Consider the following 17,066-nt stretch of genomic DNA (forward strand, 5'->3'; position numbering starts at 1 on the left):
AAAAAAAAATTATTTGGGTACAGTGGCTCATGCCTGTAGTCCTAGCTACTTAGGAGGCTGAGGTGGGACTATTGCTTGAGCCCGGGGGATGGAGGCTGCAGTGAACCTGACCACACCACTGCACTCCAGCCTGGGTGACCGAACAAGACCCTGTCCCCGCCACCAAAAAAAAAAAAAAATCAATACGTAAGAAAGGAGACCTAGGATAGCAGATTTTCCCATCTACCACTCGCCTGGCAGCCATAAACGAACCAGAGAGAATAGAAAATGTCTTCCTTTTCCTTCTGGTGGTGATACGTGTTCAGAACGGAAGCTCTGGATTAAATTTTTTTGTCAGTGCAAACGTACAACTATTTCCTGGCCAAGCATTAATCCTTCCCCTTTTTGCGTGCTACTCTAGAATAGATCTCACATGATTCTTAAAGAGGCCTACATCGAAACCAAGAGCTGAAAGCACTTATTCAACAGTGGATGGCAGGCCAGGCATGGTGGCTCACACCTGTAATCCCAGCACTTTGGGAGGCTGAGGCAGGCAGATCACCTGAGGCCAGGAATTCGAGACCAGACTGGCCAACATGGTGAAACCCCGTCTCTACTAAAAATACAAAAATTAGCCAGGCGTGGTGGCGGGCACCTATAGTCCCAGCTACTTGGGAGGCTGAGGCACGAGAATCACTTAAACCCTGGAGATGGCACCATGATGTCAGGATCTGGAAGAGGGACAGGAGGAGGAGGAGAAGAAGAATATTCAAATAATGCTTATTGAACATGTACTATATGCCAGGCCAGGCACTGTCTTGAGGGCTTTCCATTTGTTATTTACTTTATTTGAATTTATGTTAAAAATAATGTATTTAAAAATATATGCACAGAAAACAGAATGTGTGTTTGTGTATACATGTGTGTATATATAGAGAGAAAGGAAGTTACAAATAGTTATACACCAAACATTCATGTTTTGAAACAAACTCAGATCACAAAATAAAACATTGTCAGCACCTCAGAAGCTCCTGCCCCATTACAGTCCACACCTCCTTTTTAGAGGTAACCTGTATCCTGACTTTTAAATCACTTTTTCATTTTTCTTTATAATTTCACTATTGATATAAACATTCTACTGCTGAAACAGGAGACACCTTCCCTCCAGGGCCCTCCAGCCTTCGTTCCAGGCTCCCTGCTGCTCTCAGGGCTGCTGCTCACACGTCCCGGTGGCCTTCCCGGCACATCCTCTGCTTTCTGGATCCCTTGCTCAATCACTTCTTGAGAAACAGGGCATGGAAAGTAAAAAGAGAAAGAAGTCAAAACTGCATCTCTGAAATGTCTTTATCGTATCCTCACATTGACTGATAGTTTGGCTCAGAATAGAATTCTAGGTTAGAAATCACTTTCCATGGGACTTTTGAAGGCATTTCTCTATTACCTTTTAGCTTCCAATGGCACTTGTGAGAATTCTGATTTCATTCTTATTCCTGTCCGTTTGTGCATGCTCTGTTTATCCCCTCTGGATGTTTTCAGGATCGGTTCTTTCTTTCTGGTTCTCGAGTTTCGGAGTGATGACAGCTGTGCTGCACTACCCATCCCCCTTTGGGAATATGGGACTTATTCCCCTAGCTTCTGTCAATGCTGCTGTAACCCGCAGCTGGCAATCCTCTTTAGAGAATGCCTTGGCTGAAGAAAACTTCCAGAGCCAGCCTGCATCCAGCTACCAGCAGCATGCGGACATGAAGGCCCAGCTCCCTCACCTCAACTGGCAACAATTCTGAAGGGTCCTCCTTGCTCTAGAGCTCCCCCTGGGAGGTAGGCTGAGATTCCCCCACTGGCCTCGCATCACAGCCCAACTTTTTACTCTGCTCAGACCTGTTCCCATCCCCTTTCTTACACAGGTCATTGTCCCAAGAGCACTTTCTCATAAATGTCCTGCCTGCTACTCTCCAGCTTGAGTCTGTCTCCTGAAGAACCCAACCTGCAACTTACAACGTGCCTTGCTGGGGTCTTGTTTGTATGCCTCATGTGGACAACCACTAGGCTTCGTACTATTGTTACTGTTTACCTCTACTGTGAGTGTGGTGGCATTATGCCCATTTTATTACATATAGAAACTGAGGCTATCAAAGAGAATAACTGGCATAACAAGGTCATACAGTAAGTAGCTGAAATAGGATTTGAAACAAGATCTCTCTTACTACAAAACAAGTACAGTGTTCATTTCTGGAGTGGCAATGGGAGTTTTGGCCATACACCGAGTCCCAGGCTTGAGGAAGGGAAGAAGAGCAGGCAGCAGAATAAGTAAAAACACAGAATAAGTAAAAACACAGTATGAACACAGTTCTCCACATTCTCTCAGTGTGAGCCACTTTGTTCCCAGAGGAGGAAACTGCTGCTTCTGCTGCTGCTGCTGCAATAGATTTGTCCCTTCAGATACCATGGCATCCACTCAGATGCAAGCTGAGTTTACTACATGAGAAGTTCTGACAAATATTGGGACAGGAGCAACTGGGGAAAAAAAAAAAGAAAGAAAGAAAAGAAAGATACTCGCCGGACGTGGTGGTTCAGGCCTGTAATCCCAGCACTTTAAGAGGATGAGGAGGGCAGATCATCTGAGGTCAGGAGATGGAGACTAGCCTGGCCAACATGGTGAAACCCTGTCTCTACTAAAAATACAAAAATTAGCTGGGCATAGTGGCATGTACCTGTAGTCCCAACTACTTGGGAGGCTGAAGCAGGAGAATCACTTGAACCTGGGAGGCGGCAGTTGCAGTGAGCCGAGACCGTACCATCGCACTACAGCCTGGGTGACAATAGCGAAGCTCTGTCTCAAAAAAAAGGAAAGAAAAGAAAAAGAAAGATGAAGTATAGAAACAGAGGTTCTGTCTAGAGCTTTTCTCTTCTGACAAATATTTGATATTTAATTTTATTGCCAGCAAAGCTCATGGGATATTGGAAAGATTCCTTCTCTGTGGGCCTCCATTTTTCCTTTATAAAAATAAAAATGTTAGATAAATCCTACGGGCTTTAAAAACATCATAAATAATGACATTGCATTGCATTAAACTTCTATTCTCAAGCCACAAGCCACAGACTTTTTTATTTTTATTATTTATTTTATTTTTTTTTTTTTGAGACAAGGTCTTGCTCTGTCGCCCAGGCTGGAGTGCAGTGGCATGATCTAGGTTGGCATGTGGCATGATCTAGGTTGCTCACAGCAACCTCTGCCTCCTGGGTTCAAACAATTCTCATGTCTCAGCCTCCCAAGGAGCTGGAATTACAGGCATGCACCACCACGCCCAGCTACTTTTTGTATTTTTAGTAGAGACGGGGTTTCACCATGTTGACTAGGCTGGTTTCAAACTCCTGACCTCAAGTGATCTGCCCACCTCGGCCTCCCAAAGTGCTAGGATTACAGTCATGAGCCACCACGCCTGGCCCAAAAACTTCTTATATGAGCAATTTAGGAGGGAGCAAAGACATCGCTTCTCAGCCTTTTGGCTAAGATCAAGTGTAGAAGGGAGCAAAGACCACCTGGTGACCATCAAACAGGCTATCTGGTGGCAAAACTCCTTATCTGGGGAATTTAGAGGTAATCAAACTTCCCTAGTATCTAAAGTCAACATCTGATTCTAAGCCTCTTTCAACTTTTATAAGTAATTAAAATTTCTATACATTTCTGGAATGCCATGCTGAAACTAATTTTACAACCCTAAGCTCCCACCTTAAGGTCCATAAATGCCCCTAAGGAAAATCCACCACGCATGCTCAGTCCTCTCGCTGAGGCGCCGCGCTACACCCTTTCGCGGCGTTCTTCCTTTCTAATGAACTTTCCCTTTTCAAACCCATACTGTTATAGGTAAATTCTTTACCAACCCGCGAGTCGACCACTTCCGGTGCCAGAGCTCTGGAACCTCGCCTGACAATCTGCATTTTACAGAGAAAGACACAGACACACAGAAACGTTAAATCATATTAACGAAACAGAGCTGAGACGTGAAGCTAGGCAGTCCGGCTTCAAGATTCACTCTGGGATAGTGCAATGGAACAACTTTCCAAATTTTTTGGTTTCGATAATCTTGCCAAAAGATGGAGACCTTATAAAACTTGCAAAAAAGCACACTTTTGGAACAGTATGTACTTACGATTTGCAACAGAGAGAAACATTTTCTATTTGATGTTAATAGAAATCGAGAGATGGAAATCCTTCGTCTGCAATCCAAGTAAAATTCTTTTTTTTTTTTTTTTTTTTGAGACTGAGTCTCGCTTTGTCGCCCAGGCTGGAGTCAGTGGCGCGATCTCGGCTCACTGCAACCTCCTTCTCCCGGGTTCAAGCGATTCTCTTGCCTCAGCCTCCCGGGTAGCTGGGACCACAGGTGCTTGCCACCACGCCCGACTAATTTTTGTATTTTTTAGTAGAGACGGAGTTTCGCCATGCTGGTCAGGCTGATCTCCAACTCCTGACCTCAGGTGATCCGCCCGCCTCGCCCTCCCAAAGTGCTGGAATTACAGGTGTGAGCCACCGCGCCTGGCACAAGTAAAAACGATAACCACGTATCATTCCAATATGACTGTATAATTAAATGGATATAATGCCAGCTGTGAGCATTGTGAAAATTTTTTTTGTACATTTGTTATTTTGGGTTTACATACTCCTTGAAACAATCTGACAACTAGGAATAATCATCTTCACTCTATTTTGTAGTGACAACTAATGATTATAATACACTGCTGGTATCAACTACGTCACTCACAGGGGAATCAGTAAGAGCGGAGGATCTGTATAGGAAAACATGCAAGTCCCTGAACCTTCAGGTGCGCCCCCTGGTGATGAGATTGGCAAGTTCCTTGAGGGTTTCTGGATATTAGGGCAGCCAAGGCAAATTTCCAGTTTGTTCCAGCAGGGCTGGAAGTATCCTTAGATATCATCTTGTCCAGGTATACTACTTTAAAATTGAGGAGGAAACTCAGGCTATGAGGGGAAGGGAGTTAATGGCAGATGCAGAGCTAAAGACCAGGCCTCCTGATGGGGTGACAGCCATCCCAGTTTTCCTGGAATGCAGGACTTTGTCCAGGGGAAAACAAGATGAGCTGGTCACTCTGCCTGTTGGTTCTGGCTGTCCAGTGCTCTTTTAAATGTCTCCAGGGAGTTGCATGGTCCCAGGTTTGGGAAGAACCTTTGTCTGTTTCCCATGACTTTCAAAATTTACACTTAAGAAGCTTCATAAATTTGCATTATCATCCTTATGCAGGAGTTATGCTAATCTCTATATCATTCCAATTTTAGTATATGCACTGTCACAGCAAGCACTCCTCACAGGATTGTTAAGTGTGCCTACTGCCCATTTGCCTGCATCCCCTCTCCCTTGTTTTCTCTAGGAAAGCTGAGTTTGCAGGGGACGGCAGGGTGATAATCACTTAGGAGTTAAGACGGAATGTCCTCAGTTCTGGAAAACCAAGAACTCCTGCTTCCATTTCTGAATGAAGAAAATGATGTCCAGAGAGTGAAGCAGTATCCCTCACATCACATGGAAGGTCAGAGCTGGCCTCTGAGGTGGACAGCTCCTAAAAAGAGGTGATTTCAGGGATGGCCCTGACTGCCCCTCTACGCCAAACCCCTCTTCTTCCTACTGACTCAAGCCAGTGATTTCATCATCAGAGTTTCATTCCTGCAGCTTAAAGCAAACAAAGGCTATACTTTTATTAAATGTAAATTCTCTGTGAAAAGATTAAGAAGTTTTCCATCTCTCGGCCGGGCGCAGTGGCTCACGCCTGTAATCCCAGCACTTTGGGAGGCCAAGGCAGGCAGATCACCTGAGGTCGGGAGTTTGAGATCAGCCTGAACAACATGGAGAAACCCTGTTTCTACTAAAAATACAAAAAATTAGCTGGGCATGGTGGCGCATGCCTGTAATCCCAGCTACTCGGGAGGCTGAGGCAAGAGAATCGCTTGAACCCAGGAGGCGGAGGTTGCAGTGAGCCAAGATCACGCCATTGCACTCCAGCCTGGGCAACAAGAGCGAAACTCCATCTCAAGAAAAAAAAAAGAAGAAGTTTTCCATCTCTCTGAATGAAGGACTTTCTCAGAAACTCTGACCACTTCCCTGCCTCTGCAGTGCATTCATTCTAGTCTGCGGTTCATAGCTGAGGCTCACATGCTGTTGTTGGAGACCTAGCTCTTCAACACTCTACATTTCCTCTGCATACCCCACTTCCATGTCATTCACAGACTGAGGACATCTCTCCATCCGCTCCCATTATAGGGCCACTAGAGTGCAGTGTCTCACAGGGTAATGTCTAAACTCCTCTGCTTACTCAGGAAGACCTTCTATTGCCTGATTTGCTAAAGAATGTGCTCTGGAGGGCAGGGTGCTGGTCAGCCTGTTTATAGATATATTCCCAGCATTTAACCTGGTGCCTGGTACTTAAAATACATATTTTTTGGCTGGGCATGGTGGCTGATGCCTGTAATCTCAGCACTCTGGGAGGCTGAGGTGGACGGATCAGTGAGGTCAGGTGTTCAAGACCAGCCTGGCCAACATGGTGAAACCCTGTCTCTACTAAAAATACAAAAGTTAGTTGGGTGTGATGGCAGGTGCCTGTAATCCCAGCTACTTGGGAGGCTGAGGCAGGGGAATCACTTGAACCCAGGAAGCAGAGGTTGCAGTGAGTTGAGACCATGCCATTGCACTCCAGTCTGGGCAACAAGAGTGAAACTCCATCTAAAAAATAATAATAAATAATAATCATATTGTTATCTTTTTTATTTTCATTTTTCTAACGATTAGTGACATTGAACATCTTTTCATAGGCTTGTTGGCCATTTGTACATCACCTTTGGAGAGATGTCTATTCAAGTCCTTACCCATTTTTAAATTGTATTATTTGTTTTTTTGTTGTTGTTGAGCTGGAGTAGTAATTCCTCTCTTATATAAACTGTTCTAGATCACAGAAGAAAATTGAAAATGTATTTCAGTTTATGGGACTATCAAAATCCTTTTACTAAAACCTGACAAAACTAGTTTGAAGAGAAAAAAAAGCATAGACCAATCTCACTTGTGAGTAAAGAGCATAATTCCTAAATAGGATATTAGCAAAGAGAATCTAAAAATATATTAAAGGAAAAACACACGATCCATTAGGACTTAGCTCAAGATTCAAAGATTTTTCAATCTTAGGAAATGTATTAGTTCATTACATTGCTGGCATTAATGGCAATAACCAGCTAGAAAATAAATCAGAAATAAAGATTCTTTGTATGAAAAAGACTATAAAGGTTTTCTGAAAGACATAGAAAAAAATCTGAATAAAGGGAAAGTCCTACTGTGCTACTGGATGGAAAGATTAAATGTTATAAAAATGTCTATTTTCTCCTCAAATTTATCAATAAATTTAGAATAATTCCAATTATAATCTCAATGATTTTTATTTGACAATTTGATTATAAAGTTTATCTAAAAGATATAAACGTATTACACAAGAAAATTCTCGAAAAGAATAAGGAGGCATTTGTTTTATTAAATATTAAAATATGCCATGACAAAAAAACAAAAAAATGCTATGATTATGTAATAAAATATGAATTTTTTTAATTTTTATTTTTTTAAGACAGAGTCTCACTCTGTCATCCAGCCGCTGGAGTGCTCAATCTCGGCTCACGGCAACCTCTGCTGCCTGAGTTCAGGCGATTCTTCTGCCTCAGCCTCCCGAGTAGCTGGGATTACAGATGCCTGCCGCCACACCTGGCTAATTTTTGTAATTTTAGTAGAGACAGGGTTTCACCATCTTGACCAGGATGGTCTTGAACTCCTGACCTCATGATCCACTCGCCTCGGCCTTCTAAAGTGCTGGGATTACAGGCATGAGCCACCGCGCCCGGCCTATTATTGTTATTGTTTTTTTCTTTTGAGAGAGAGTCTCACTCTGTTGCCCTGGTTGGAGTGCAGTGTCACGATCTCTGCTCACTGCAACCTCCACCTCCTGGGTTCAAGCGATTCTCATGCTTCAGCCTCCCAAGTAGCTGGGACTACAGGCGTGTGCCACCATGCCTGGCTAACTTTTTGCATTTTTAGAAGAGACAAGTGATCCACCGCCTCATCTTTCTAAAATGCTGGGATTTTAAGTGCTGGGTGAGCCACCGTGCGTGGCAGAAGTGTATTATTAGCAAAAGAAAAGACAAAGATATATGAAATAGAATAGCAATTCCATGGCTAAATCTATGGATGTATGGGAATTTAGTAGGTGGCATTTCTCATTTTTAAAAAAATTTTAATTGTTTTTTTTTTTTTTTAAGTAGAGATGAGGTCGGCCGGGTGCAGTGGCTCACACCTGTAATCCCAGCACTTTGGGAGGCTGAGACAGGCAGATCATGAGGTCAGGAGCTCGAGATCAGCCTGGCCAACATGGTGAAACCCTGTCTCTACCAAAAATACAAAAACCAGTTGGGCGTGCTGGTGCGCGCCTGTATTCCCAGCTACTCAGGAGGCTGAGGCAGGAGAATGGCTTGAACTCAGGAGGCGGAGGTTGCGGTGAGCTGAAATCGTGCCACTGCACTTCAGCCTGAGTGACAAAGCAAGACTCTGTGTCAAAAAAAAAAAAAAAAGAAAAGGTAGAGATGACATCTCGTTATGTTGACCAGGCTGGTCTCAAACTCCTGGCCTCAAATGATCCTCCCATCTCGACCTCTCAAAGTGCTGGGATTACAGGTGTGACCCACCATGCCCGGTCTGCAGGTAGCATTTCAAATCAGTGGGGAAATTATAAATTATTCAATAAATTGGGTGGCAATTGCCTGCTATATGAGGTGCAGGGGATAGACGAAAGGCAAGCCCCATATAATATACGAAAGTTAGTTACGTATATGAAAGGTCTATAATTAGAATATAAAATCACAACAAAAGAAAAAGAAAATATAGAACATTTTTATCATATTTAAACGAGGTAGTTTGTTCTATTCATGACTCAAAACCTAGAATACTTAAAGGAATAAGTTAACCAAAACAGAAAAAAAATTTAATTTCTTTAGGGAAAAAGACAACATATTCAAAATTTAAAGTTGGGCTGGACACAGTGGCCCATGACTGTAATACCAGCACTTTGGGAGGCTGAGGCAGGAGGATCACTTAAACTCAGGAATTTGAGATCAGCGTTGGCAACATAGTGAGACCCTATCTCTAAAAATTAGCCAGGCATAGCGGCATATGCCTATAATCCCAGCAACTTGGGAGGTTAAAGTGGGAGGATTCCTTGAGCCGATGAGCTCAAGGCTACAGTGAGCTATGATCACACCACTGCACTCCAGCCAAGGTGATAGAGCATGACCCCGTCTCCAAAAAAAGATAAAAAGGGCAAACAATAAAAAGGAAAAAAAAATTTGCAACATATTATAATAGGTTAATAATTGGCTTCCACAAATCTGTAAGAAAAATAAGTGTAAAATAGAAGTGGTCAAAAAAAGTGTGCATAATCATTTCATAGAATAAGAAATATAAACAGATAATTAACATATAAAAAGGTGCCCCACCTCACTAATAATAAAAAATACAAGTTAAAATGAAATATTTTTCACCTATTGAGTTATAGACTAAAAGACCTCTTTGGCAAAACTAACTAACCCTAGAAAAAAGACTTAAAAGATACTGATGCTTAGGATTCCCCAGTGAACTGGCTAGGAGACTATCCTATCCCTCTGGAGTGAAGCACGCTATTCAACAAGCCCCACCCAGATACAAAGAGCTTTTAGTCCCTCATTATTAAGCATGAATGGACAGCCAAGCATCACTAGACTTTTGAGAAAAGGCTCAAAGATTATAGAGAAAAAGGAATTTGGAAGAAGAAATAAAACAGGAAACAAAAGTTTTAAAAATTGTATCCTTAGAGATTTAAGAGAAGATATTGCAATCATGAAATAAGAACAGACTATGATAAACAAGAAATATTCAGGCTGGGTATGGTGGTTAACACCTGTAATCCCAATACTTTGGGAGGCCAAGGCAGGCAGATCACCTGAGGTCAGGAGATCGAGAGCAGCCTGGGCAACATGGCGAAACCCCGTCTCTACTAAAAATACAAAAATTAGCTAGGTGTGGTGGTGCAGGCCTGTAATCCCAGCTACTTGAGAGGCTGAGGCAGGAGAATCGCTTGAACCCACGAGGCGGAGGTTGCAGTGAACCAACACTGCACTACCACATTCCAGCCTAGGCGACAGAGTGAGACTCCATCTCAAAAAAAGAAAAAAGAAAAAAGAAAAAAAGAAAGGAATATTCAGAGAGTAAGGGAAAAGGCTTAGGTATTAAGTATTTGATACAGAAATTTTTAGAAATTCAGCATAATGGTGGGAAGATAAAATTGAGGCACTCTCCTAAACAATAGAACAAAAAAATGGAAAACAGGAAATAAAAGATAAGAAAATGAGAAAATTAGTGCAGGAGGTCCAATATCCCCTCCGCCTTACACATCCAGAAATAATTGTAGAAAAAGAGAACATAGAAAATTAAGGCCAGGCCTGGTGGCTCACGCCTGTAATCCCAGCACTTTGAGAGGCCAAGGCGGGTGGATCACTTGAGGTCAGGAGTTCAAGACCAGCCAGGCCAACATGGTGAAACCCCACCTCTACTAAAAATACAAAAAATTAGCCGAGCATGGTGGCGGGCTCCTGTAATCCCAGCTACTCAGGAGGCTGAGGCACGAGAATCACTTGAACCCCAGAGGTGGAGGTTGCAATGAGCCAAGATTGTGCCACTGCACTCCAGCCTGGGTGACAGAGCAAGATCCCATCTCAAATAATAATATAATATATTAATATGTATGTAGCTTGGCATACTGGTACATACATGTAGTCCTAGCTAGTCAGAAGGCTGAGATGGGAAGATTGCTTGAGCCCAGAAGTTTGAAGCCAGCCTGAGCAACATAGCAAGACCCCATCTTTAAAAAGAAAAAAAAAATTATATATGTATATATAAACATTTATATATGCAGAGAAAAAAATCCACACTAAACTGTTCATAATTATTACTTACAGGAAGTTGGATGTCAGAGACTCCTATTTTTTACATTACATATTTCCATGTTTTATTTAATTTTTCTGGTAACAAGCATGAATTACATTTTTTTTTCCTCGAGATGGAGTCTTGCTCTGTCACCCAGGCTGGAGTGCAATGGTGTGATCTCAGCTCACTGCAACCACTGCCTCCTCGGTTCAAGCAATTCTCCTGCCTCAGCCTCCTGAGTAGCTGGGATTACCGGTGTGTGCCACCACGCCTGACTAATTTTTTGTATTTTTAGTAGAGACGGGGTTTCACCATATTGGCCAGGCTGGTCTCGAACTCCTGACCTCATGATCCTCCTGCCTCAGCCTCCCAAAGTGCTGGGATTACAGGGGTGAGCCACCGTGCCTGGCCTATGCTTTTTTTAAAAGCATATTTTTTGTGTGTGCACATTCAAATATGTGTTGCTTGGCTGATTGACAACTTTTTCAATTATATCTTACATCCATAAGCATAGTGCAAGTTTTTCAAAGACAAAGATCCCTTTACAAGGTTTACAGCTCAGTGCCAATCACTGGGCTGACTATCCATTAGGCAGGTACTAGATAATGGCTAAAATTCCAGTACTGAACCCACATTATGGCAACAAAAGAACCTGTTGTACCATTCACTGCCAGCAGATGGCAAGTCTTCATCAGAAGTCCCTTCTAAGGCATTTCCTTATTTATCCCTTCCATCCTTGCAACCGTTCCAACGTTCCTTATTTCACTGTACTATTAAAAATTATTTAAACTTCTCTCTCTCTCAGACCAGAATGAGAGCTTCTACAGGATGAAAACATCTCCTAATTCATGTTGGACTCATAAGTATTGAGTACTGGCCTGAACTGAGTAGGTAAATATTTTTGGAATGAATAAATGCATATTTCTCTGAAACCTAGTAAAATCCTACAACCCGCTCCAAACCTTCTTCTTTGACAATTAATCAAGAAACATTAATTGATAACTTCTGTGTCCTATCCAGAGATGGATAGGACAGAGATGGAGGTTTAAAACAATGAGGGAATAAAAAACAAGCGGTTTTAGCCAACTGAAACCTTGTATTGGGTGAGCCCCTCCATCTCTAACTCTTCCTAGGCTAATGGTGAAGATAAGGCCTCTGCCATTTGGGTACCTCAGTCTGGTGGGAGAAACACGTCCCTATCCTTGGGCAATCGCTGTGTGGCTGAGATTGGCAGGGCCCAGCCTTAGGCAGCTCCCATATTGATGAAGGAAACATACTTGGCAATAAGAAACAGATCTAGTCATGGCTTTCAGATTGATCCCCCCTAATATGCCCCTGTCCTCACAGGCCCATGCATCCAATAGACCACCAACTGATGCCATTTTCACACAGGAGGACCTCATTTCCCTCCCCACACCTGGAACCCTGAATCTGAAAGGGAAAACAGAAGTATTCCACTTTTTTTCCCAGAACATATTGTTGGGGAACTTGGCAAGTCACTGAGGCTAAATTGAAGGGGCCAAAGGGAGGGTCAGGAGCTCAAGCAGCTGTGGCATTTGGACTGGGAGTCAAGTATCCCCAGGGGGTGAGAAGCTTCCAGGGAGGAGGGGTGGAGACCAGCAGTAGAAAATCCCTAAACTCTGCTCCCTGTCACAGCTCAGAAGAATATGCATGGAGGCTCATTCTCCCCCTGCCCCAATCCTTTATCTAATTAGCAGAGAAGTGTAAAAAGTCAGAAATCCTATCTCTTTGTCTTTTGGCATTCTCCAGTCACCTCCACCCCCTCTCTACACTCCCTCTCAGCTCTTCTGCAACTTGCTCCTACAGTCTAATCAGCCCCTGTAAGCTCAGAGCCCTGCAAGGAGCCTGGGAAAGAAATGCTGGGGATGGAAGGATTTGGGAAGTTCAGTGAAAGTGCACTTTTAGAAAGAAGCACTGGCCTAGGATGTATACCTTTGCTGTCAGGTGACCAGCTATCCTGGTTTGCTCAAAACCCTCCTGGCTTTAACATTGAAAGCCTTAAACTATAGGAGACCTCTCAGTCCTGGGGAAACCAGGATGCTGGAATCCAGGGTCTCTTGGCCCCAAAACACTGTGTAACCCTCAATAAGTTCTCTCTCTATGGGTCTCAGTTGCCTCCTTGTCAGATGGGACTCTCTAGCTCAGTCACTCAAAGGTTCCACGAATGGCCTCTGAATTTCCTGAAGCTAGGCACAGCTAGGGTGACGTTGGTATATCCTTTATTGACTATAGTCCTCAATGCTTCCCTAGGACTCCTGGAATGTCATCATCCTGGAACATTAGAGGTGGAAGGGGTCTTCAGGATTACCTCGTAATATCTTTCCAGAAGTATGAATGCTTATTCATCGTATCTATTTATGTGTTCTACCTGACATTATAGATAGATACATACCTTATCTCCTGTTACTAGACAGTAAGCTCCATGAAGGCGGGTAGTAAGAGGAAAAATTAAAGCCCTGCACATAACTGAAACAATTATTGGGTGTTAAATTCCACAACTTCCACTTTGTCTCTCCGTGGCCTAGAGGGAGGACACTGGGCTCCAGTGGTGTGCTGAAGGCAGCTTATACCCACTCCTGAGAGCGACTGTTGCATTTTTAGGAATTTTGCAAACTGGTTGTTAAATACAGCCAATATTTAAAATTAAATTATATAAACTTATAATTATACTAAAAACAAAGGTAACAAATACTCAAAATTCATCACTTCCTAATTAGTTTGCTAAATTTCACTATCATTTATGCTGAAGGTTATTTATACCCATTATATCTATATGACAGAAATATTATATAATGATATACTACATCTCTTCCCAAGTCCACATTGGCAGTTTGCAGTTCACTATGCTCTAGTATTTATACCATGAAAATTAGCAAATATTACCAATCAGGCTCCTGCCACACCCAAGCCAGTTGTTAATCATTTACCAGCACACCAGGGCTTCAGAGATACTACTATTCAATCTATCTTGTCACAGGCTCATCTGTCCCCACCATCATCTTCTGCTCTAGTCTTCAGCTCTAGATTTCCATTCCTGCAAGAGAGAAACCAAGAGTTGGATCATTACTTAAAAGCTAATGAGACAATAGAGCTGGGATTAAGGAAATTGATGCACAGGTTGACTAGAAATGATTTGTAGACTTGATGTGGGATGCCTCTCACTATTCTCTCCAGGAAACCTCTGTCTGCAGTGAAAAATTTTGTCAGTCCAGCACAGGGGTCTTATGTAGATACACTCCAAAGGACTCTGAAAAAAGGCATTGGTTATCCTCCAGGTATCCATCTTAAAGGCTCATCTAATCGTCAACTACAGGATTCAAAGATGTATAAGATAATTCTGGCCGGGCACAGTGGCTCACGTCTGTAATCCTAGTACTTTGGGAGGCCGAGGTGAGCAAATCCCTTGAAGCCAGGAGTTTGAGACCATCCTGTCCAACGTGGTGAAACCCAATCTCTTCTAAAAATGCAAAAATTAGCCAAGCATGGAGGCGAGCACCTGTAATCTCAGCTACTTGGGTGGCTGAGGCATAAGAATGGCTTTGAACCCAGGAGGTGGAGGTTGTGGTGAGCTGAGATTGCACCACTGCACTCTAGCCTGGGTGACAGAGACTCCTTCTCAAACACACACACACACACACACACACACACACAAACAAAAAAAGATAATTCCAATGCTCACAACTGAAGAAGATAAGATTTCTGGCCTACAATCACCTCTGGGATTAATAAACTCTGTAAATCTTGTCGTGTTTTTTTTGGCTAATTTTTGTATTTTTAGTGGAGACGAGGTTTCACCATGTTGGCCAGGCTGGTCTCAAACTCCTAAACTCAGGTGATTTGCCTGCCTTGGCCTCCCAAAGTGCTGGGATTACAGGATTACAGGAGTGAGCCCTGGCCTTTTTTTTTTAGAGACAGGGTCTCATTCTGCCACCTAGGCTAGAGTACAGTGGTGCAATCATGGCTCACTGTAGCCTCAAAGTCCTAGGCTCAGGTGATCCTCCCTGCTCAGCCTCCCAAAGGGCTGGGATTATAGACATGAGCTACCATGCCCAGCCCAGCTGGGAAAGTCTTTAGTGGTCATTCAACCTTCAACATTTTCCTCACTCCCTCATTTTAGAGATGAAGAATCTAAGTCCAGACGGTGGTAAATAGCTTGCCCAAGGTCACACAACAAATTAGTGGCCAAAGCCCAGGGCTCCTGATACCTGGAGCAGAGGCCTCTCTATAAATTCTCACTTCCATTTAGAAAAACTATATGATCTTGCCAGGCGCAGTGGCTCACACCTGTAATCTCAGCACTTTGGGAGGCCGGGACGGGCGGATCACGAGGTCAGGAGATCAAGACCATCCTGGCGAACACAGTGAAACCCCGTCTCTACTAAAAATACAATACAGGCGGGCACCTGTAGTCCCAGCTACTCGGGAGGCTGAGGCAGGAGAATGGCGTGAACCCGGAAGGCAGAGCTTGCAGTGAGCCAAGATCGCACCACTGCACTCCAGCCTGGGCGACAGAGCGAGACTCCGTCTCAAAAAAAAAAAAAAGAAAAGAAAAACTATATGATCTTTATAGAATCTGAGCAGGAGCGAGCACAGTTTGTACACAAAAAACTATCTTCCCCTCTGCTTCCTAGAAAAAAAAGTATTTTTTTGTAGAGTACCAATTAAATGCCAGGTGCAGCGAAGAACACAGAAGCATAAGACCCAATCACTCACACACAGGAAGTGAAAGCGGAGTCACTCCTAAAACTCTTTCGAGGTGGCGGGGGACTTCCTCGGAGCTATCACTAACCCAGTTCTGACCCCACAATGAATGCCATGGAAATCAACCCTGCTGTCTTAAGAAGTGAAAGTTAAATTAGATTCTTGATTGGGAAAAGTAAGAGACAGAGAAAAGGCTGCTGAGGCTAACTCAGCGGGCTTTTCTCACATAACTCAAGTCTGGGACACCTATTTTCCCCAAGCAGAGAGGCCCACAAGCCATCAAAGGAAGAGAGCTTGCGGGGGTTGGGGGGCAGAGCTTTAGTCCATTAGGACTTCTTGTCCTCATCCTTCTGAAGAAATGAGACAAAAAACTACATACAAAATAGGAGCCCAAATTTCCTCTTAGGTTTAGCATATCTAAAATTGCTCCAAATTGCTATAAAAATTTCTAAACACTTCTATTTTTGTAATTATCTTATGTCAGAAGGACAACAGTCAGTTTGCAGACTGACGCCAAGCCTGGCCCATACTTGGAGTATGCCCTAAAGACACCTGGGGACTCTTTGGCCCCTGAACTCCTTTGATGGGGGGATCTCTGAGCTCCACTTCCCACCCAAACCAGGTCCAAAGTTCTGGGAAGTGATCTGGATGTTGTAATGGTCACAGGATAGAGTCAGAACTGTGACTTTCCATCTATGCTTTCCTCTGAACTTCTCTAGACTTCCTTTTCCAGCCTTAGGAAAGAGCTTCAGCAACCAAGAAGGACTTCCCCACCTTTATTCTAGTCCCCAACCATACCTAATGGTGCCCACTAGGGGTCACAGGTTCTTTCATTTGTTCATCCAGGTGCCTTCTTAAGCACTAAGAACCGAAAGTGAACCTAAAAGACATTCCTGGCCGGGTGCGGTGGCTCACGCCTGTAGTCCCAGCACTTCAGGGGGCCAAAGGCGTGCGGATCACCTGAGGTCAGGAGTTTGAGACCAGCCTGGCCAACATAGGGAAACCCCGTCTCTACTAAAAGAATAAAATTAGCTGGACATGGTGGCACATGCCTGTAATCTCAGCTACTGGGGAGGCTGAGGCAGGAGAATCACTTGAACACGGGAGGTGGAGGTTGCAGTAAGCTGAGATGGCGCACTTGCACTCCAGCCTGGGTAACAAGAGTGAAACTCTGACTCAAAAAATAAAACAAAATAAGGCTGGGCGTGGTGGCTCGCGCCTGTAATCCCAGCACTTTGGAAGGCTGAGGCAGGTGGATCACGAGATTAAGAGATCAAGACCATCCCGGCCAACATGGCGAAACCCGTCTCTACTAAAAATACAAAAATTAGCTGGGCATGGTGGCGCACACCTGTAATCCTAGCTACTCCG

General features: G+C 43.5%; 1 protein-coding gene and 1 non-coding gene across 5 annotated transcripts in view; both read right to left on the minus strand.

Moving 5' to 3' along the window:
* Positions 1 to 805: 805 nt before the first annotated feature.
* Positions 806 to 17,066, minus strand: part of NME5 (NME/NM23 family member 5) — a 70,443-nt gene continuing 54,182 nt past the window's right edge. For 2 of the 4 annotated variants that reach the window (XM_054556595.2, XM_054556593.2), the window contains 4 exons: positions 13,922 to 14,028; positions 3,862 to 3,912; positions 2,691 to 2,809; positions 806 to 1,259 (listed from right to left, as the gene is read on the minus strand). In XM_054556595.2, coding sequence (XP_054412570.1) covers positions 14,002 to 14,028 — 27 coding nt within the window. In that variant the 3' untranslated portion in view covers positions 806 to 1,259; positions 2,691 to 2,809; positions 3,862 to 3,912; positions 13,922 to 14,001. Of the gene's footprint in view, positions 1,260 to 2,690; positions 2,810 to 3,861; positions 3,913 to 13,810; positions 14,029 to 17,066 lie in introns of those variants that run through there. The other 2 variants (XM_063724293.1, XM_054556597.2) reach the window with 2 other exon arrangements.
* Positions 5,192 to 5,294, minus strand: LOC112133582 (U6 spliceosomal RNA). Its single transcript, XR_002915219.1, has one exon. It is a non-coding gene; the product is annotated as a U6 spliceosomal RNA (small nuclear RNA).

The sequence above is a fragment of the Pongo abelii genome, chromosome 4 (genome assembly GCF_028885655.2).
Source record: "Pongo abelii isolate AG06213 chromosome 4, NHGRI_mPonAbe1-v2.0_pri, whole genome shotgun sequence".
Lineage (NCBI taxonomy): Eukaryota > Metazoa > Chordata > Mammalia > Primates > Hominidae > Pongo > Pongo abelii.